At 44.9% G+C, this 23,603-nt stretch overlaps 1 protein-coding gene across 10 annotated transcripts in view; it reads right to left on the bottom strand.

The window, feature by feature from the left end:
* Positions 1-23,603, bottom strand: part of Rap1gap2 (RAP1 GTPase activating protein 2) — a 219,898-nt gene that overhangs the window by 35,124 nt on the left and 161,171 nt on the right. For 7 of the 10 annotated variants that reach the window (XM_034506215.2, XM_076936325.1, XM_076936330.1 and 4 more), the window contains 7 exons: positions 20,402-20,446; positions 19,554-19,586; positions 18,997-19,209; positions 17,806-17,909; positions 7,955-8,033; positions 7,175-7,228; positions 4,536-4,619 (listed from right to left, as the gene is read on the bottom strand). In XM_034506215.2, coding sequence (XP_034362106.2) covers positions 4,536-4,619; positions 7,175-7,228; positions 7,955-8,033; positions 17,806-17,909; positions 18,997-19,209; positions 19,554-19,586; positions 20,402-20,446 — 612 coding nt within the window. The remainder of the gene's footprint in view (positions 1-4,535; positions 4,620-7,174; positions 7,229-7,954; positions 8,034-17,805; positions 17,910-18,996; positions 19,210-19,553; positions 19,587-20,401; positions 20,447-23,603) is intronic. The other 3 variants (XM_076936326.1, XM_076936329.1, XM_076936327.1) reach the window with 1 other exon arrangement.

The raw sequence follows: 23,603 nt of genomic DNA, 5'->3' as shown, positions 1-23,603 counted from the left end.
CCTGCAATCCCAGCACTCGGAAAGATACCAAGTTCAAGGCCAGCCTGGGCTACACAGTGAAAATTTATCTCAAAATAATGGAAGGAGAGAGGAAAAGGAAGAGAGAAATAGGCAAAGGGGAAGGAAGATAGGATGGAGGGAGAAAGGGGGACAAGAAAAAAAAATGAGCCATGATACACTTGAGAAGCTGGAAAATCTGCTGAGCAGAACAGCCCTAAAAGTTTTTAACTAAAACATTGATAACTAATAAAGATATGATATGCCAGATCAGTGCAGTGCTATCACAGGGTGAAATAAAAATGGAGAGCATAAATGGCTGCCATCAGTTAGGAACCGGACAGAAGAGAGGAAGTGGGGGAGGGGAAGACGGGTGTGACTATAAATGCAGAGGACCTTGTAGTGAGAATCTGTTTCTTGACTATGAAACCTACATGGATACAACAACATGGAACAACACACACACAACACATACAATACCCATGACACACAATCACACACCACATACAAATAAATCCATGTAAGGGGCCCGCAAGATGGCTCAGCAGGTAAGGGCACTTGCTGCCAACTTTGACGACCTAAATTTAACTCCTGGACCTATGCAGTGTAGAAAACTGACTCCTGAAAGTCATCCTCTGATCTCTGAATGCATACAGCCAACAGATGATAGACAGACAGACAGACAGACAGACAGATAATAGGTAGACAGATAGACATACAGACAGCTGTTTTTAAGTCCACATGAATTGGAAAAAACAGTAATATTTAGATTATATCAAAAATCCTAGTTGTGACACACACGCATACATACACACCAGACACATACACAACTGCCTTCATTTCATACCAAGGGACAGTGACAATTGCTTTCTACAGATGATAGATAGATAGATAGATAGATAGATGGATGGATGGATGGATGGATGGATGGATGGATGGATAGATAGATAGATAGATAGATAGATAGATAGATATAAAGATTAGATAGGATAGAATTCTATAATTTCCTTTCAAAATAAAAGCCCCTAGGGGCTTGGCACATGGTAAAACACTTGCCTAGCACGTGTAAAGCTCTGGGTTTGATCCCCAGCACCACATAAATAATTAAGTAAATGAATACACTTAAATTTTAAAACTTTTTAAGAAAATGAGAGTTAATCATGCAGCAAAGCCTGTGACGCAGATCCTGAGCGAGGTCCATGAGTGTGTGAACACTGCTGTTCAACAGTTAGCAGCTAATACTAGCCTGGGGGCCAAGACTAGCCTGCTTCCTCTCTTCCTAAATAAAGTTTTATTAGAACACAACCAGCCCAACTCTTTACATATGTGTGCGTGGCTGCTTCTGCAAGCCAAGTGGGGTGGTTGTGGCAGAGCCTCCAAGGCTCACAGCCTACAGAGTTTACTACCCTGCAGTTTACTGAGATTACCAATCCTGATCTCCAGCACGCCAGAAAAGTATTGTCACTACAGGCTGGGTGGGAGAGCGGCTGCTTCCAGGCAAGCTACATCTCCACTAGGAAACAATCTAGTGCCTTCTAGGTCTGGCACCGCCCTCCGAGGATTCACACCCAGCATGGTTATTATCATTGTCTTTGTTTTTGTACAGCCCTTGAGCTTGACCATATACTCGGGAGGAGGCCTTAGTCATCACTGTATCACCCACGGTGCTTAGCACAGTACATGACAAACAGAACACTTTGGGTGAGGCTTACTAATATCCAATGACCAATGTAGAGCTTTTATGCAACAAATGTGCATATTAAAAGTGCACCCCTCCAAAAAAAATGTCCCCCTGCAGTAGGTTTGCAAAGCGACAAGCTGCCTGGCATTTTTTAAAAAATATGTTGTCTTCCTGGCTTCTCCCCTGCAGCTGCAAAGCACTGGGTACACAAACAATACACAAGCTCCTTATCAGAGGTGGATGGTTAATATTCAATAATTATAACTTCTGCTGGAACGTTGGATTGTAACCACCTTGTAAGATATGTTTTGGCAAATTTCACAAGCAAAGAACTTTAATTACAGGGGTTATAGTAGCTGAGGTGTATGAAATAAAGATGTTAATTTGTAGAAATCATTACAATGGCAACCTGAACGCCTCCCTTAAATTGTGAGATGCATCTTCACCAGCCTTTCAGCTCTGAAACTCTTGACCCAATTAGTGCTTTGAAGCAGACCTGTGTCTTTTGTGGTCTGATATCTTCAGACAAAGAAACCAGCTAGCTAACCAAGAAAGAGATGGCCACGCAGAAGCCCCATAGGAGATCGATGACCTGCCATTAGGAGATCCTAGGCAGGTGGATACCAAGGAGAAATGATATGGAATCTCCTCTCAGAGCCACATAAGGAAGCGGTGGTACCTTCGATCGACCATTCTGCTTGGGATGTTAATGAATGTTCATTGAAGAAAACAAATAGGGAAGATGGAAAGTTTGTGGCCAAATAACCATGAAAACCTCGATATTCAACCAAGGTACAAATAGGTCTTTGCCTGTTTGAATGATTCTCCATAGCAGACACCCACACTCAAGGTTTTGCTCAAAAGCACTTCACTACACTGCATCTCATAGAATCATTTTAACAAAGATGATTTTAGCCAAATAACTCCAAAGAAGCATGTGAGGTGCTATGAGAGACAGAGACAGGCAGCAGTGAGGTGCAGGTGAAACTTCCATCTTTAACTGGCTTTAACAGCTGGTTTTCCAAGGGAGCAAATGAAGCTTTGGTCTCTTCTAATCACCATGGTGTAAATATTTCCAGCATGGCTGACTTCAACCCACCAACATGACGTCTCTGGGCTCCAACACCCCACTGAATGAGGAGGAAGTGCTTACTTCTTCCTGGGAGAAGGTGGGGAAAGAGTAACTTAGGCTAGCCCATTCCCTCTCTCTTTCTTGTTTGAGTTTTCTTGTGGTTGATAGCTCACAGATAAATACAAGATAGAGTGAAGAAGCATTAGGCTTTACTATGTAGAATTAACCACCATCTATAAAACTCCAGGGGTTTTTGTAAAGCTGCCTCCCTTGAGTATTCAGCTCCCTCTAATCCAATTCATGCTTTGGATGTGACAACTGTATTGAGAGCATTTAATAACCACAGAGATACTTACACACCCACGTCTATAGCCACACTGCTACAATAGCCAGGAAATGAAAGCAGCCTAGCTGTCTGCCAACCGATGAATGGTAAATATCACACAATGAGAGTTCATGCAGTGGTGAAGAAAACTGAAATTATGACATTTGCAGGAAAATGGATGCAACAGAAAATCTTGTGTTAAATAATCCAGACTCAGGAAGACAAATGTTGCAGATGCAGCACTTGAATTTAAGAAATTACACTCAACTGCCAGGCTTGGTAGTTGGTACACACCTTTAATCCCAGCACCCAAGAAGGAGAGGCAGGCAGGTCTCTGAGTTCAAGGACAGCCTGGTCTATATAGTAAGTTTCAGGCAAGCCAAGGCATAGTGAAATCCTGTCTAAACTGTGTGTGTGTGTGTGTGTGTGTGTCTGCATGTGTCTGTGTGTACATTTATATATGTGTATGTGCTCATATGTATATGTGAAAACTCATGTGTATGTGTGTACTCATATGTGTGTATACACAAATATATGTGTGTACTCATATGTGTATACTTATATATGTGTGTATATTCACATTTGTATATGTGTGCTCATATATGTGTGTGTATTCATGTGTGTGTGTGTGTGTGCACATGTGTCTGTGTCTGTGTGTGCGCATGTGTCTGTGTGTACATTTATATATGTGTATGTGCTCAAATGTATATGTGAATACTCATATGTGTGTATACACATATATGTGTGTGTACTCATATGTGTATATTTATATATGTGTGTATACTCACATTTGTATATGTGTGCTCATATATGTGTGTGTATTCATGTGTGTGTGTGTGTGTGTGTGTGTGTGTGTGTGTATGTACTCATATATGTGTGTGTTCATGGTCCTGAAAGAGGAAGAGATCTCAATGAAGGTGGGAAACAGAGTGGATAATGAAGGATGTGTAACAAGAAAGCAGAAGGAAGGCCTGACTGGGAGGTAAGGGAATCAGCTGAATCCCAGGAGAGCAGTGGGGGACAGAAACAACAAAATAGAATGACATAGGTATGAAGATACCAAAACTAGTTCACATGCTAAGCTAAAATAAAAACACATTAAGTGTTTTCATTGAAAAGAGAGAGATGGGGCTTTGGAGATGACCCAGTGGCTAAGAGCACTGCCGCACTTGCAGAGGACCTGAATTTAGTTCCCAGCACCCACATCTGGTGGTTCACATCTGTGATAACTCCAGCTCCTGAGAATCCAATTCCCTCTTCTGTACCCCACGGGCACATGCACTCACATGTGCACATACCCATACAAAGCCACACACATATATACTCTTAATTAAAAATAAAACATACCTTACAAAAGAAAAGAAAAAAGGATTTATCTCAGGACTCCTGCACTTGGGGTGGAGAAGTAACACAGTCATAAACAAGAGGCTGGGATGACCAATGTGAACAATGGTACTCACCTGCCTGGCTTTTTGATAAATGACCCCAAACTTGAAAGTGTTGTTGACATCGTGCTCATCATAGGACACAATCATCTGAGAGGCCTAAAAATATGGAAAGGAAAAAAAAACAAGATTGATGTCAAAAGGAGGCAAGGGAAGACAGGAAAGGCATGCCCACTTTGGCAGAGTGGGCCTAGACAAGAGACAGCCACACACACAGAGGAGGGGAAGCAAAGGGCTCATCCATGTCAGGATGCTGCCCCAAGTCCCTATCTAGCTCCCAACGCCTCGCCTTCCTCAGCTGTAGCCAACTTCCCATTCAGATCCCATCCAGATGTGCCAGCCACAGCTGAGACAAGAAATTCACTTTACCCCCACAGTTCTACTTATGCTGTATTTTAAAAATAATAATAAAGCTAAATCCCCACACAAACAGCCAATGAGGATGCCTCTGCTCTAATTCAAACTCTTTTCAGAAATGTAAGTTTGACCAAGTCACTGTTCCTACACAAGAGTCAGTCCATAAAATAAACGCACTCTGAGAAGATGTTAAAAGGGAAAGAAGAAGAAGGAGGGAGGGAAGGAAGGATGGAGGGAAGAAGGGAGGGAGAGAGAGAGAGAGAAAGAGAGAAGTAAGAGAGAGATAGAGAAGAAGAAAAAGAAGGAGGAAGAGGAGAAGGAAGAAGAAAGAGGAGGAGGAGGAAAAAGAAGAAGAGGAAGAAGAGGAGGAGGAGGAAGAGAGACAGAGATAAAATAGAGATAGAGGGGGTGCTGGCCACAGGTTCTAACTACACTTCCATTTTCTCTCACAAAATTGGTACCTGAGAAACACTGAAGTCTAATTCTGAATCCATTGCTTGGAACTATGTAGTGTTCAGTGACCAACTAATCTCTCTATCCTTCCTCTGTCAAAGGCAGACGTGGAATTTCAGAGATGTAAGAAAACCAGGCACAAATGAAGTGGTGAGGACCCAGCAGCTGTCACTGTCTTACCATCTGTGATGGAAATATCAGAACTGAAGCCCTTTGTGAGGAGAAGACTGCCTGAGTGCTACAGGGGAAACCTCTACAACACAAGGAGGAAGAAACCTGGCTTGGCTTGGCTCCAGTATGTGCCCGAGACAGGCTGCTATCACGCTTTACCTCTGCAAAGGCCTTGGCTGTCTGAGGAAAGAGTGCTCCTCAGCCCTCCCAGTGCTGCCTGGGTGAGTCAGAGGGAAACAGCTGCCCTGCTGGGAAAAAGCAGTGGGCCATGGAGACCTTCCAAGGAACACTGTAAATGCTGCACATGTGAAAATACACACACACACACACACACACACACACACACACACTTCTCACCCAGATTCACATCACAGCTGGACATCAGGCAGACCGCATGAAGTGCAGCTGCCCTTCCGTTACCACCAGGCCCCTCAGGCGTCCCAATAAATGAGCCTCCTGAAGCCTCCTGACAGATATGATTGTGACAAGCACTGCCAAACCTGAGTTCAGTTAGGCCCCTTTGATGGAGTTTTACTGGTTGATAAACCTTACTAATTCAGCTTTGATTACAAAGGTAGGTCAGGCTGAATGACAGAAACCATTCTCTGGAGGGCAGCACCTTGCTGGTGTCTACAAGATGCTGAAGTGACTGCAAAGAGGCATCTGAGAGAAATGTTCTGCGCAGCTACGGACTCCAGCACCAGTCTGTCCCCCACAGACACACAGATGATTCTAAGAGTGTGGTGACCAGTCATTGCAATTTAAGATTTGGTGTCCTGAACGTTGAAGGAGGATGAAGGTTTTGCTTCCCAGCCAGAAATTTCATTTCCACATTTCCTGGTTGTCAGAGCTGAGACGTGGGAGATGGACAGACCTGGCCTCAGCAAGCTGCAGCTGCAGCAGTGCTGGCCACAGCGGAAGCCTTAGTGGAAGCACATCTCTGCTTCCATATTCTCCCCGAACCTCTGCTAGCTTATGAAGCAGCAGTCAGTACTCAAGGTCTTTTCCTATGGGCAATTTCAAGCAGTTCTCCACTGCGGGTGATTTAAGCACTGTCACACTGTAATTGCTGTGGACTGCATTTGTTCATTTGTTTTGTTATTATTGCTTCTCCCTGTGCTCATCCCTATACTAGAACGGAGGTCACGATCAGGCCAGTCGTAGGAGGATCAATATCAGAGAGCAGCTGGTTTATTAACTAAGGCCAGCAAGGCTTAGGGGACCTCAGAGCTGTAGTAACATGGACAATGGGGATCCAAGGTTTAGCCTCTAACTTCCTAATGTGTTTCTTTCTGAGTTCTATACCCCATCCTCCACAATGTCAGGGTGACTGGCTCCCCAGGAATGGATAGAAAATACCCAAGCCCAACACTGGCCTCAGAGAAGTACATCTGGGGAGAGGCAGAAACTTCAAGTTGCTACCCTCCTCCACCAACCTTCACAGCAGGCCAGGGACCTACTCAGTGGAGCTGAAAGCCCAGGAATGACTGGGTATAGTTCCCAGGGTAGCAGTTTGTGGAAGGATAAGTAAGAAACAAGGAAGACACAGAAGACCATCATAGAGACCCCACATGACCCCTCCATGATATAAGGAACCCACCCCATGGAGCCCCAGATCCATGCCAAGCTAAAGAGGTGTGGACAACTGCCCCACAGGCACACAAGCTACTCACCTTGGGGTACAAGACGGGGTTGAATTTCAGCCCTACTGCATCATCACAGAAAGCCTGAGCAGGTAGAGAAACACACAGGTCAAGAACCATGCCTGTAAAGTACACACAGGCTCCTCTGCCCACAGAGAAAGCACACGGGGTTCAAATCTTGTTGCTCATTAATGTGGACACAGGAGAGTCTACTGACCTTTCTAGGATCTCATGATAAAGTAAAGGGCACAAAATGAAGTCTAAGAAGCCCTCCTATCATGACTAGAAGACAATACCAAAAAAGCCATCACCCTGCTCCCAACAAAAGGCACAACTCTGCAGGCACTCCTAGTCTCAGAGTCGGGGCCAGCCAGCCTCCCTTCTGACTCCACTGTGCTGACTCCATTTCCAAGTTCCCAGTCACTCGTGCTTGAGCCTCTGCTCTGTGACAGTCCCTTACTCATGGCAGGGGTTGGATCTGGATCACCCTCAGCCCAGCCCCCACTCCTCAGTAAAGGCTCCCTTAGCCACCATCCACCTCGTTTGAAGCACTAGCTATGGCTAGCCCTGCCTTCCTTCTTCTCCTGTCTCCTGAGTGGAGTAGGCTGTTCCCCAAGTAGCTTCAGGTGCAAGGATAAGCTGGAGACAAGTAGGGAAGATGAAGACGGCTGCTAAGAGCCACCTCACTCCATCTAGGCAGAGAACAAAGTAGCCTTCCAGTTCCCAAAGCAGAGCCTGCACTCCCTCCCCAGAGCTAGCCCTGAGCTGACAGAGAAAGCCACCTTCCTTCCCTTAAAGTTGGGCTTTTACCTTGGCGATCTGAGGGACGCTGGGTAACTTGCTCAGTCCAGCCAAGGGGATTCTCTCATGCACCGTTTTCAGTTTGGACCTGTGTACAGATAAGGGTAAAGGGCATTCATGAAGAGTCAGCGGATGAAGTGGCTGAGGCCACACCAGACGGGGCTCCTTGCCTCCATCTCCCGGGAACAGATCTGCCTCTCCAGCCCGGAGTCCCAGTTCCGGAAAACAGACACCATGGTAAAGATGGGAAAATGAACTCCTTCCTCTGTACACCAGAGGTTATAGACACTTTAAAATCACACAGGGGAAAAATGGCTAAAGTGATTAGCTGCTTGCAAGGCCACCATTATTTTTTGGTTTATGAGTTTTTTGTTTTGTTTTGTTTTGTTTTGTTTTTAATTCTCCCAGAGAACTGGGCTCAGTTTCTAGATATATTTAGATTTTGACATGCAAATGAACCTGTATGAAAGATAATCTAATATTTGAAAATCTGGATTTACTCAAAATATAAATGGGACGGAATCTGCTTTAGAATGGGATTCAACATAAGACTCTAAATTTAGCCTGTTCCCTGATTCATTTAGCACATTATCAAAGCGCTGAATTTCACGGAACACTTTCGACATCTGCTTAGATCATCACATGATTTTTTAATCCATTAACCTTGTGGGCTGGAACTCTGTTAGGCCGTCTTTTCATACCATGGGTGAAACTCCAAGTATTTCTGATGTATAATTTGTAATATTCTCCCTCCTCCTCTTCCTCCTCCTCTTCTTCTTCCTCCTCCTCTTCTTCCTCCTCCTCCTCTTCCTTCATGCATCTCCCTTGCCCCAGGTTTCCATAACAAGGCACTTTTCAAGCCAAACAAAATAACAGGATAGCTTCCTGTCTTTTAAACAGGGCGTGTAATACATGAATTATTTTTTTTTCCTTTTTCTGTTTGCTAAAGGTGTGCTACACTGTTGGTGGGATCTCTTGGACAGCTATCCTTTCTAAGACACCCCTTTACAGTCCTTTAGTAGTAAAAATAGAGATTTCAACTCTTTATTGAACCAATTTGGATAATTTAAGTTTTTCCATCCAAGTGCTCATGACATGTATGAATATGAACTTGGTTTACGATCCCAGGCTTTATTGCTAGCAGCTGCAGCTCTCCCACATAGCGATAACCTTGTCTATTCATGGGCAGTTTTCCACTTCATTCTGCAGTGCCATGAGGCTGGACCCAGGAGCTCTGGCAACCTGGCTGTAGCCATTGCCGACCTGCATCTTTCCTGCTGTCTGTTCTTAACTGAGCTTTACCTGCTTCTGCCTTAGCACCTTGACCTCGTATGCTTTCTGCTCCTTGGCTTGTCCTTGTCTTTCTCATCCCCTTCTTTCTCTTCTCGGCCGTTATTTTCTTTCCTGGCTTACCAGTCTGCATGTGTATTCATTTAGTCTTTCTTCTTTCTCACAAACACATCTGCAGCTCTGTGTCTGTGTGTAAGCACCGCTTCAGCTGCATCCCACACACACTTTGATAGGTAGTGTTTTTATTGCCATCTTCTTCCAAATATTTTGTCAGTTCTTTTGTGATTTCCTTTTCAGCCCGTGGGTTATTTAAAGGGGCTTTTTAAAAAATTCAAAGTATGAGATTATTTTCCCCTCTAGTGTTTTATTGTTGGTTTATAAATTAATTGTCATATTCAGGGAGCATAATCTATATGGTATTATTTTAAATTTGTGAACAATACATACATCTTTTTGCTCTCCTTTTTTACAGTCCATGTGGGCTCTAACAGGATGTATTTTTTTTTCTTTTGTTGAGAGCAAAAATACAAGATTGAATCTATTTATTGTAATGTTCAAATCTTTTATAGGCCTTGCAATTTTATTCTGTTTTAGCCATTATTTTATGAGAGATTTTCATCAGCAGTTTCTACTAAACTGGGGCTTTTGTCTACTCCTCCATAAATATCTTTCAGTTCTTGCTTTGGGGTTTTCTGTTGTTTTGTTTTCTTGCAAGGGACTGAACCTATGGCTTTGCACATGCTAAACAAGGCTTCTATCATGAAGCCGCATCTGCAGCCCAGGCTCCTGCTTTTTAAACCTAAGACTACCTTACCAAGTGCATGTCCACAACCATTAGTCCTCAGGGGTCTGTGATGTGTGTGTGTGTGTGTGTGTGTGTGTGTGTGTTCATGGGAATTTGGCCTCTCTGTCTTTATGTCTGTGTATCAAATGCATGCAGTGCCCAAAGAGTCCAGAAGGAGACGCCAGATCCCCCTTGAACTTGAGTTATAGATGACTGTGAACTGCCGTGTGGGTGCTGGGTATCAAACCTGGGTCCTCTTAACCACTAAGCCATCTCTCCAGCCTCCTGTCCTCTTAACTATAAGGTAAGCTAAGGCCTATGACAGAGCCCAGCAAATAGCATCTTTCCATACTCTATCCTGAAGAAATACAAAACAAAGTAAGCAGGAAGACTAGGCAGTGAAGAGCTGAAATCATCCCTCTGTTGCTGACAAAGACCTAGAGAGATCACACAGTTCAGTGTGACCATGAAACAGACTTAGCCAAGTCTCAGAAATTAGCTATATCACAGGTATGTGAGGCAGGGGCAAGACCCCTCTTGTGGAGAGGCTCAGGAGAAATGAGGAAAGGGGAAAAGGAACATAGCTGCACATCAAATTCTTGCTCCAGAACAAAACTATCTGAAACAGGAGAGAGAACCAGGAGAACCAGGAGTGCAACACAGCAGTGTTCCTACCACACAGAGGAAAACACTGGGAGTGGGGAAGAAACATTCCCGGGTGACAACAGCAAGCTTCTTTATGCCTAATGCCTTCTGAGTGAGACTCTACACTGCCTTGCTTTAATATTGCCATGCTAGCTTTCTTAGTTATTATTTCCCTGGTGTGTCTTTACCCATTCCCCTACTCTAAACCTTTTCAAGCCATTATTTTCTCAATGTCTCTTACAACAAACTATAGCCGTGTTCCTAATCCAATCTGATTTTCTAATATTTTAGTGGCTAGCTTAATCTCTTTATATTTATTGCAACTGCTAACATGTTTGGAATCACTTTGAATCTGTCCTTTCTATGGGTCATTTTCTTGTTTCTCTAGCATTCCCCTGAATAAATGAGGTCCTGGTGTTTGTGGGTTTGTGTGCTTGACTTGGTTTTACTATTCTTTTTAGCCCTCTGAATCCTGCATCTCCCAGTATACGTGTTAACCTTCCCTCCCCCACCCTCACCCCCTGCAGCCTCTGGAACTCTGTTGCCAGCATGCTTCATCCACTGACTTCTTCCCTCCTGCCTGTCTTGCTACTTTTGTAATAAATAAATATAAATCCAGCCTTCCTTTTAAACCTGCCAAAAGCCACTACTCTGTGCCAGTCAGCAATTAAACTTGTCAATACTATTTACCTATTTCTGGTTACTTTTTTAATTACACCTCTTCTTCCAGGTTCCCTTTTCTCCTGGCTAAAGTGTACCCTTCAGTAATTCTTCCTGGGAGAATCTGAGAAGCACACTGCTCTAATTACTTTTAATGTTTGAAAACAATTTCATTTATCTTTAATGATAAATGAGAATGTGAGTTAAAAGAGTTCTTATTTGCTGTTACATTTTAAAGATGGTATCCCAGTGTCCCACAACTATCACGGCCAAGGGGAAATCTGCTCTCCACCTAGATGTCAGCGCCTCAGAGACTGCCTTTAACTCAAGTAACCTTTAACCTTAGTCTAAGCTTTGACTTCTGTTGTTTCGTTTAAACATGTCTACCGGTATTGTTGCATTTTGAAAACATGATCCAAAGTCTGTCTGTGCTTTCTCCAGCTCTCACATAGTCACAGCACTGACTTCTGGGTAATTATTTACAACTGTGTCTACCCTTCCCTCAGGAACTCCTGAGACAAATGCCGAGAGCTCCCAGTCTACAGTCCAGTCTTATCTTCTTTTGTAACACTTAATCTCTTTATCTGCGCTGTATCCAGGGTGGATTCCGCTGGACTACCTCCCAGCTCACTCTTTGAGCAGATTAGATTTTATCCTGTGCATTACGTTTATGTCAACAACTGCTTTTCGCTCTGATAATTCTAATTGTTCTCTAGATACACCCATGAGATTCTGATTCAATTCTCCAAGCAGCAGTTTATGGACCAGTTGAAAGCAGCTCTTCATTCCTCGCCATTTTTTAAAGGTCTTAACTGTGTTTAAGGCATTCTGAAAGCACACTATTATTTGCATTTCAGCAGCAGCAAATCCCTCTCCCATTTGTTGACATTTTGGCTGTCAGTTTTCCCATGGGTTTGGAACTATCCACTCACTTTTCTCTATTCTCAGTAGAAGCCACCCTGGTTTGGTTCCCACCATGGCTGCCAGTCCGTACAGCTCTGGAGGAGGCCACTCACATTGTACAATGGTAGCCTGGATCATAACCTGTGTTTACTTGGCTCTGCTCAACTCAGCAGCCTCCTGACCCACCTCCCTGCTAGGGTCTTCCCTTTGTCCCAAACCATTCTCCTCATCCTAGACAGTTCATTCATTCTACATACCTGATCATGACATACTCATTCATTCTACATGCCTGATCATGACATACTCATTCATTCTACATGCCTGATCATGTCATACTCATTCATTCTACATGCCTGATCATGTCATACTCATTCATTCTACATGCCTGATCATGACATACTCATTCATTCTACAAACCTGATCATGTCATACTCATTCATTCTACATGCCTGATCATGACATATTCATTCTACCTGACTGATCATGACATACTCACTCATTCTACATGCCTGATCATGACATACTCATTCATTCTACATGCCTGATCATGACATACACATTCATTCTACATGCCTGATCATGACATACTCATTCATTCTACAAACCTGATCATGACATACTCATTCATTCTACATGCCTGATCATGACATACTCATTCATTCTACATGCCTGATCATGACATATTCATTCTACATGCCTGATCATGATACAGTCTCTTTTGTAGTGTATTCTGGAGATTTAAAAAAAATAAACAAGCTTCCAAAATTTACACATAATCTAGCTTTCCTCTACTCTGTAAGACCCTCTTTTGATCCTACACCGACCCCGACACACATCCCACGGGCTTTGAACCATTATCAGTAGCTATCTTATATGCCATCCCAAGTAACCTACGAAGATCCGAGTCCACAGGAGGGAGATGAGTAGGACCGAGAGGAATAAGAGTATTCAAAGCAGGTGCTGAAAGGGAAGTTCAGTGGCGGAGTGCTCGCCCAGCATGCACAGGCTACGGGGTTGATGCCCAGCACTCTGGCACATGCCAAGTGCCAATTAAACAAACGTTGAATGAATAATACTATAACTATATAGCATATAGCACAATAACTATTCTTTATTAATAATTCTTTCTTGACCATCATAAGTATTCTTTATATTCTGCAGGGACTTGAGTTTCTCTGACCAATGCTTTGCTTAAAACATTCTTTTGTATTCATAAACATTGGACCCTAATTTTTTTTTTATAAATTAGCCTTTCATTTGCCTGTTTGTTTAAGGATCTTCTAAACGTTAACAAGTTAGCTGAGAAGCCTTCCATATTTTTCTATTTTCTTGAACAGTTCAAATAACACAAATCTGTTCCTTTAAAGTTCAAGACGTCTACCTGTAAAACCTTCTAGAGGCAGAAACATTTGGAGAGAGAGATCTCCGAGAACTTTCCTGACTGATGCCACAGTTGTTGATGCATTTAGATTTTTAATCTCATGATCTTGAGTTAAACTTAGTGATGTGCTCTTCCCTGGAAGGGCATCTGTTTCTAATGGCATTTTCAGTTGAATGGCATATGCTGTACACAACATTCATTAATTATTACTTACTCTCCATATCTGTAACTATTATTTCAGAGATTCGTTAATTTTATTTTATGTGTATGAGGTTTGCCTGCAAGTATGTATGAGCACCACATGTGGCCTACAGAGGCTAAGAGAGGACATTGGATCCCATGAGGCTGGAGGTATAGATGGTTGCAAGCTGTCACATGGGTGCTGGGAATCCCAAATCTTCTGGAAGAACAGACAGTTCTTCTTTGCCGTTGAGCTTCTCTCTGGCCCCAACCATGTATCTTTTAAGCCTCATTCTGTTTACTTTTATATAATATATATAAAATATTTACATTGAAATATTTTGAGTATTTTTATCTCTACATATATGCTTTGTGTATTTCATCTATATGGAGAATGAGCTATAGTCCTTATATATCTCAAGCTGGTCTCCAACTCCACTCATTATAGGCAACAGTAAGCTTGAATTCCTAGTTTTCCTGACATTACTTCCCAAATGCTGGGATAACAAATATGTACTACCGTACCTGGCTTCTTTGTCTCTATATTTGACTCGATATTCATCTATCATGTTTTGCTTTCCCTGGTAGAAGCTGCAATTTGATAACCAAGACTTTTGTTCATTTCATTCTAATTATTTTTCCACATTAATCTTCGTTCATCCCTTCCTCTTCCTTTCTTTAGATAACAGTGTTGATAATGATGAAGCCAGCTGTTATTATTGGAAAGTTATAATATGTGGAGCCTAGACTCAGTAGGGCACATAAGTACTCAATTATTTTAATAATTTTCACATGCATGAGGGGACTGAAACACCAAGAAGTCACTAATAACAACTATCTAGTCACTTGCAATTATCATTTTTTTAATTCAGCAATAAGCTGGGTAAAGCAATATATTTTCTTCTAACTATGGCTTTGAATACAACTCACATCACAATATTATAAATGGCATTTCTTTTTTATTAATGTGTCTGAGTGTTTTGCTTGTGTGGATGACTGTGCACCGTCTGCATGCCTGGTACCTTGGAGGCCAAAAGAACATGTTAGAAGCCCTGGAACTAAGTTATAGGCAACTGAGAGCCACCATGTGAGTGCTGAGAATTGAACCTGAATCCTCTTGAAGAATAGCCAGTGCTCTTAACCCCTAAGCTATCTCAACCCTTAAATATCATTACTTTATAGATATTCCATTACTTCCTGGCTTTGACTTCCTCTCTGGCCTAAAAAAGTACTTAGAAATTTATTGAGATTATTCCTAAATGGCCAAGTGAATTTTTCAAAGGCATTATTTTGTTATGAATTTCTAGTTTTATTGTCAAAATTTAAGTGAATGTCGGTAACAGAGAGCTTATATTTTGAAACCCATTTAGACTTACTCTATGGTTCAAAAGCTGCTCAATATACTTGTCAGAACACCTTACAAGACTTTGAAAATAGAAATGTCAAGCTACAATCTAATTTCAAAATGAACAAGCCTTATGAGCAGAACTCACAGCAAATAAATACAGGTGGTCCTTAAATACAAGAAGAGATGTTTGCAATGGGTGGGTATTCCCCACAACACACAGAGGCTTTTGACATGTTTGTATCATGTTTTAGGCTAGAGAGCTGGTTGCTAAAAATTCCAAACACCAAATGAAATAATCCAGAGGTCTACAGGCTGGGACAGTCGTCACTGCCAGCAAGGGAAGATCATCCCTGCCTAAGTCCTTCTTTGTGTCCGGTGAAGCCACTAAGCCATGAAGCCAATTTTTCCTGCCTAGCTTCCAACTGGCTTGGCAATTAGTCCAGGTCCATGCTGTGACTATCCAGCTTTCTGACTAGTGTGAAGCTTCTCATTGCCTCTCTACCCGCTGGCTTTCTGTGGGAGAGCCACATTTGTGTTTCCTGGGTTCCTGGGGTTACTGGTTTTAACTGCTATAGGCTTAAAACAAAAATAATTCTATGGAGAAAGATATCTGGCTATTCATCCCTAAAGAGCAGCAGATTCTTCCAGAATCTCCTATCGAGACTCACTATGTAGCCCAGACCAGCCTCAAACTCTTGGCCTATGAAGTGCTATGATTATAGGCATGAGCCACCAGAGCCCAACTCAGAGTCTCTAATTACATCTGTTCCATTCCATTGCTCTCTGAGAAAGTTTCAACTCTATCTCACCCACATTTTCATCCTAACTGTCCTGTAATTAAAAAAAAAATACGTGTGTGTGTGTGTGTGTGTGTGTGTGTGTGTGTGTGTGTGTAAGTATGTGCTGTGTGCTCAACACCTTTCTCTAGCTTTTGTCCCTGGTAAATATTTCATCTGGGACATATGGGATATAACACTAGAAAACAAAGCTTTAAAGAGCTAAGTAAGGTGGTTCACACCTTTAATCTCAACACTCAGGAGCCTGAGGCAGGAGGATTGTGAGTTGGAAACCAGTCTTCACTACACAGTGAGCTCCGGGCAAGTCTAGGCTACAGACCCTGCTTCAAAAACAAATCATGAAAGAAAGAAAACTTAAAAGGTCCTTATGATCAGTTGTCACCTCAGAAACTCCATGGAATCTTGGTCTGGTTTTTATTACGAAAGAAAGAATTGTTTTTAGCAGAAGCTCATCTAAATGGAGATCCTATTTAGAGACCAGGATCCAGGAACTGCCCACTTGTGAAACTGTTTAACTGACTCTTCCATGCCTTGCAAATCTGTTGTCTACCCAGGTCAACACTTGCATAGATAACAGCTTCCTTTCCAAATAAGTAAGTAAGGTCCTGCTCAGGCCTCAACTGTCCAGCCCCAGGAGCTTATTCCCCAGCATAACCAAGATGCAAACCGAAGCTGGGCATATGCTAACAACTTCCTCAAATACCTCCTCCCAAAGCAGGGTTATATATTTCCTTGTATGTTTCCATATTGAGAGCTTAAATTTTGGGCAGAAAAAAAAACCCAAAATGTTATTCCTGGGGCTGAGAAGATGGTTCAGTCTGTAAAGTACTTGCCACTCAAGCAACATGGAGCTGATTTCAGATTCCCAGCACCTGAATAAAAACCTGGGCATGGTGATGCATGCCTGTAATCCTGGGGTCAGGGATGCAGACGCAGGAGGATCCCTGTGGCTTACAGGTCAGCTAGACCTGATGAACTGGCGAGCTCCAGATCCACTGAGACCCTGTCTCCAAAACAAAGCTGTCAAGAAATACACATGTGCACGCACATGTGCACACCCATACACAACACCCAAGCAGAAAAGAAAGCTGTTATCCCTATCTTCAAATATCTCTAAGTGTTTCCGATTTCCCTCAACACAATTCTTCCCAACTTCACCCACAGGAACAGAGAGAAACACACAGATCCATTCGGGCTCCTATAGCATCCTATGCAAATGACTAGAATAACACTTGTGACATATATTAAAATTCTGTTTCTCTCTAGTGAGACTGTAAGCCTCTGGGCAACAGGAACCAAGACTCAGACATGGCTGTCCCTAGCACTCATCACAGTTTCTGGTTCAAAGGCAAACTGTATTAGTTGAACAAAATGGAAAACGGTTTTAGTTCTCTCACTAGAGATCCAGAGAGAAGGACCCTGGCTTCAATAGCCCTGCTGTGGGCAGCACTCCAGTCCAAGGCCCAGAGCACACACAGCCTTCCCTAGCTAGCAGTGGTAACAACCTGGCCAACTCTCTCCCAGGACATGGGGTCGTGTCCCACCTCGATGGGCCACACTGAGCTATCCCTATTCCGTCCTTCATCTCCTCAGAGTCACGTCTCCTCCTACCAAAAACAAGAAAGTTCCAGAAGTTCTGGTCTAAGGTGACCCTGAGGCTCAGACAGCTGGCAGGAACATGGCTACAGGAATCTCCTGCTGCCTGACAACATTATACACAGCTCCCAGGATTCCAACAGCTCTGCCCACTCCTGTACAACCAGATCAGACTGGTCAATCTAGTATTTCTGCCTCCCTCCCCCCCACCCCCATCTTCCTTATTGCCAGCTCTGCCTGGGAGAGGTGTGGTCTCTGCTAGTGTCACAATCCTACCTGAGGATGATCCGAAGGTACTCAATGCCCTCAGCTTCTTCGCATTTGATGGACAGGATCAAATTCCCCAGGCTGCTGCCAGTACAGTAAAAGTTTAGATGATCCTAGAAACAGAAATTGAATGTGAGCCTCCAGACATGGCCCCCAGATCACCTTCTTCAACAGAAAGGAGAAGTCCCACAGAAAGGCAGAAGAGAGGGATGCTATTGCTGCAGCAGTGGTGACTCTGACAGTGACAGTGATGGTGGTGGTGGTGATGATGATGAAGATGACGATAGGGATAATATTAATAGGTGCCAACCACCAAGTCCTCAGGCACCATCTCATGACCATAGTACCCACTATCCTCTTTAATGCTGACCACAGCTTTGTGTAGGTCCCCATTCCAACCACACTAGCAGAGTTGCTGACGGAGCCAGGCTCGACCCCACATCTGGCTGGACTCTCAAGTGCTCTTCACCACCAGATGCTGAGTTCACTTTCTCACCCAGAGGGCAACCCTAACCAATCGAAACTGAGGAAAAAATCAAGGAGGAACCCAAGCAGAATGATGGTCCCTCTTCACAAGTGGGGCTCTCCCTGGCTTCCAGGAGCCCACCTCTCAGGCCCACCATGGTCACAATGGGACCATGGGTGCTGCACTTAAATGGCACCCCGTAAAGGTTAGTAAGGTTTGGAATCGACCTCTTTCAGGGGAAACTGCAAGGCTATCTTAGGCTAGAGATCTCCAACTTTCCTTGGGACTGTGGGGAATATATCAAGTCTGAACAGCAAGAGTGTATTTAAGAAAATGTAAGTTTGTTGTGGTTAATCAGTCTCACAGGACATCAGTCTCACAGGACACCATCCAATCTGAGTACTCAGGAGACCACCCTGAAAGACAGCCTGAGAGATGGGCGCTGTGCAAATATAAGCAGAGCCATCCAAGCAAGGGGGGCAGAGTTTGCCTTGAGTGAGTCCCATCCTCTTGCACCCCAGTGCAACCCATTTAATCACCTCATAAAGCACTTGCTGGAGGTGGTCTCTAAAAGGGCCCCTCACAGGGACTCTCCCATCCCTAAGATTCTAAGTAACACAGGTAGACAGTGAGTAGGACAGAACTTGGAAAGAAAAGATAGAGGAGCCCTAGATCAGAGATCCATGTCCCCCTCCCCAAGGCAGGGCCCGCTCTAAAAGGGTCCCTCGGCTCACCTTGCCTAGAAAGTGCCTGCGGTAGGCCCTGGCTTCACCCCTGCACTCAAGCTTGTAGCCGAATGTGTTGGGGCTCAGGCTGTCCTCTTCCTCCTCCTCATAAACACTGCTGCCCAGTGACGTTGGAGTTCCCACGTTCTCTGGGTCCTCGATCCAGTAGCCTCCAAACTGAGGCAGGATGATCAGAGGGTATGGGCCTCCCTTCTCCACAACCTGGGGACAGAGAGAAGTTCTTGCCCTGAAGCATACCCTGGACTGTAGTGGAGAGGAAGCCTACCCACCTCTGAACTGTTCCAAAGAGGGCAGCCTTCTAACTCAGGTTAAGGGCAGTAACATGATGCCCCAATGGCATCTCTGGCTTCATTGGGACGCTGGGTTTTACAAGAGCACTCCCAAGTTAAACCTCAGAAAAGCTTTGGTCACAAGGCAAAGACAGGAAGGGCATTAGGTCCTTAAGTCTTAGGCCCAAGATCTTCTCCCATGTGGGGCTGGGAAGGCCATGCTCTCCTTAGGAAGGGGACCGAGAGCAGGCTGTTGTAGAGTCAGGGAGCTCCTACCTCTTCGATGCTGGGATATGGGATATAGTCATCCTGCAAGACGAAGCACAGACAGTGCCATTAGTTCCACAAGCGGCCATGACAGTCCAACTATGGTTTCCATGTTTCTCACCCAGGTCTAGTGAAGGGATGTGTTGGGGGCCTAGTAAGATGCACCAGGACCTCATGGGAAGCAGAGTCAGACACTCTGACCTAAGAACTCAGCATCCCATGCCCATAGATCAATAGACCTGAATGCAAACCTAGCCAACAAAAGACATAGCACACAAAAGGAATGCCCTGGTCACCCCCAAGACACTTGTCATCCTACAGGGCTAAGACAGCAAGAGAGCTGGGCAAGTTGGCACACAGCCTCAGCACTCTGGAGATAGATGAAGAGATTGAGGTCATCCTTAACTACCCAACAAGCTTGAGGCCAACTGAGATTTTAAAACAAAAATCCTAGTCTCTCCATGTCCCTCCCTGAATCCTCTTCAAGTGACTAAGCCTTAGACACAGACCTGAAGCTAAGACCTGGTGGCCCATTAGAGTCCAGAGCCTGACAACCCTCAACACTGTGTAGGTGCACAGAAAGAAAGGGAAGGAGCCAGTCCAGGCCTCCAATCCTTCGGTCTCACTTGAGGTCTCTCCACCAGCCTGCGGGGAAGCAGCCTTAAGACACTGAGCCAAGGTCCCTTTGCCGCCCACCAGACATGAGTGGAACAAGAGTTCAGTCGTTAGTTGGCTCCTGGTGCAAAGCAGAGTTGGCATGCATACAGGGAGAGCCCAACACGCTCCCTGATCCTCTTGCCCTCTTCCTATACTGGCCCCACTCAGGGTCCCCCTGGCCACTCAACTGCCTACCCCACCTTGTTCTTCTGGGGTCCTGGTCTCTGCTCTTCAAGTTTGATTCCCTGCAGAAACAAGGAAGAGAGGATCCATGTCAGCATAGGTCACTGCTCATGGGTAAGGAGCGCCTGGGCACTTAGCCAGCTGGTGCTACTGGAGCCTCTCACCCCCCCCTTCCCCCCGCTCTTAGCTGTTGTCAGCCTCAACACCCAACCCCAGATAAGGGTGTGGGGTGGCAAGTTAAGAGTATAAATAGACTTGAGTCAGGTCACCTGGGTTCAAATCCCAACATTGCCACTTCCTAGACTGGTGACCTGGAACAAGCCACAGATTCCTCTGTGTGGCTCCTGTTCTCAGCTGTAAAGTGAAAAAGGTGACAGTGCCTTCCATCACAGCGCAGGCTAGTGATGGATTGTGCATGTCAAATGCCAATGGTGTATACTAAATGCTGTGGGTAGAATTAATATAAATGGGTAGTATTATCATCTCTGTGCCTAAACTCCTTCAGGAAAGCCAAAGGGCAGAGAACGGGAAAGATGAACGCCCACATCTGCAAGTGTCAAAGCCAGCACATTGGTCCTCCTGCCTTCTAGCACCACCTTTCTCCTGGAGGAAGGATGCTTGAGTGACAGCCAGAAACTATGAGCCTTCAGGTCCTCATTCCACTCCCTATTTGTAACCCAGGGAGTCTCCCTAGCTATATATGTAGAACAAGGATTAGACCGCAACCCACCACCTGCATCTTCCAGATTCAAGGACCATGGTTGGATTAAAGGGTGTTGCCTGCTATTGCTGAGAATTCACTTCCAGGAGTAGCCCCCTGTCCAGCAACCCTGGTTGGGTTCTGACTTAACTAGACTGTGCAAGAGAGAAGGAAACACACAGCCTTTCCAAGACTGGATGATGCATCAGGCACTAGTATGAACTGGAGGGCGTCTGGGAGTTGCATCTGAAGCAGGGTACATAATACACATCCTGCTCCCTGGACAGCAGGGCTCCTGCTAACTGGGTGGAATTTGATGTAGCTTCTCTGGACTACCGGACTGAGTCATGCCCCCAGCATTGTTCAAGAGGGCGTGGGAAGGGCCCTCCCACTGACAGGTGCTTCTCACACACCCTGGGTGGCCCCATAGACCCTGCCCAGGTTGGCACACTGGGTGGGTGAGGGAGTGATGTCAGAGTTTGTTTCATTTGTCCTGCGTTAGTCATCTCTGTCTGGGAACAGTCCCCAGGGCAAGAGTGCAACCCTCCCCCAGCCTCACTGACACTCCATCTTCACCTCCACCAGGAAGCCCCATCCTCAGCCAGGTCCTCCCTCCTCAAGGCATTACCCTCTGCAGTAGGCACTGTCTTTGTGTTCCCTTCTCCCTGTCTCCAAGAAGAAATGGAAGTTCAGAGTGGGAAATGACTTGACCAAGGGCACTCAACTAGAAGACATCAAGTTCAGATATGTATCTGGGCTAGGAGACTCCAAATATATGCCCCCAAAGCATGCCTGGCTTCAAATTCCTAGACCTGGGCTGAGATCAGGGATCTTGGGTCCTAGTTTTGGTGCTTCAGAACGAGCAACGTGGCCCAACCACATAACTGTTCCAAGACTCAGTTTCCACAATGGCAAAGTGAAGAGAGATGAAAGCCATGCCTGAGGGCGGAATCCAGCCACCACATGGTGCAACATTCTTTCTTTGCTGGCTCCCTATCTCCCTATGCGTAAGCTCCAACCAGGCAACTGCTGGAAACTGAGTTCACTAGGTCCAGCACCCAGTGCACACATGGGTGAGTCTTACACACTACAGTTTTGCTCCCCGCCATTTCTACTGAGGTTCAGCTGGAAAGCCCTGAAGGGAATCACTGTCTCTGACATAATAAGGGATTGAAAACAAGCCCCCATCCCAGGATAGCTGGGCGGGCAAACCCAGACAAGCAGAGCAGTCCAAGAGTCAGTCCACAGGGCTGGGTTCTGTGGGAGGAGGCAGGGACTTCAGCTGCAGGTGAGGGTGGGTGGGCTGAGGAGCAGTCACAGGGAAGGCAGAGGGAGCCACCAGCCTCTCCCAGTGAGCTGAGATCTCATTGGCTAGCAGGGACGTTTCAGCTTTGCTCCGCTCTTGAGCACTTAATGATACCCTGTCTCCCACTACTCAGCAGCGGGAGCATAGCTTGTTTCCGCAGCTAGATTATGAGTTCCCCTAAATGCGAATAAAATGAGATTGCAGTCCACAAACTGCTGGGCACAGAGGAGAACTGAACAGTTTATTCTTGGTAATGGCACAACTACTAACAATTACTCTCCCTTAACGCACCCTTCCCTTCCCTATCCTCAGGGAAACCTGGCAGTGCTTACTGCTCTGAACAATAGGACCACCCTGAACCCTTTCTCTGCCCTGCCTCCCAAACCCTGCTTCCAGCCCCTTTCAAACCTTCCTCCTGAAATAAGAATACAAAGAAGAAACTAAACCAGACTCTTCCTCCTCTGGAGCAGAAACAAGCACCGCACTTTCCAGTGCTCTTGCTGGGTGTTGTCCCCTGTGACATGGGGGTAATGGGCAGTGGGATCTGTAGCTCTGAAGGCCTCATAAGGACAAAACAGCCCCTGTATTCTATGATCCCAAAGAAGCACTTGGAATATGTATGACATTGCCAACTGCTCTGTCACAATTCTGTCACCTAAGCCCGGACCTCAGATGACCCTTGTGTGGACAACAGAAGAGCTATTACCTGTGAACCCTAGTCCAGGGTGGGAGACACTGGTTCCAGGGATATATGGATAGGAACAACCCTGGGCACTCAGTTCTCTATGCTCGGTGGCACAGTGTCTGCACAGAGCATGCTTACATCCCTTCTGCATCCTACAAGCCATCTCTAGGTGGCTTACAATCCCCAACATGATAACTAGTGTTGCTGCCTCATCAGGAAGAATGGCAAAGACAATGCCTCTACATATCAGTGATTACATCCACAGATGTCTTAACCCACATAGCTGGATCTGTAGATACAGACTGATTACAGAAGGGCCCCCACATCCACTCCAAACATTGACTTTCGTGGGGTGCCCCCCCAAGCATTTACATATAGAATCTCATTTCCTCTCCAACACTATATCAATGGGTATTTTTACTCTTATTTGGTTTTGATGACTTGGAAATGGCAAATAGGTTGTACTAGTAAGTGGCAAGGGTAGGATTTGAACTCAGATCTGCATCTCACAGTGGCTCTGTCTCCCTG

The sequence above is a fragment of the Arvicanthis niloticus genome, chromosome 6 (genome assembly GCF_011762505.2).
Source record: "Arvicanthis niloticus isolate mArvNil1 chromosome 6, mArvNil1.pat.X, whole genome shotgun sequence".
Classification (NCBI taxonomy): domain Eukaryota; kingdom Metazoa; phylum Chordata; class Mammalia; order Rodentia; family Muridae; genus Arvicanthis; species Arvicanthis niloticus.
This window is presented reverse-complemented; position numbering and strand designations above follow the sequence as displayed.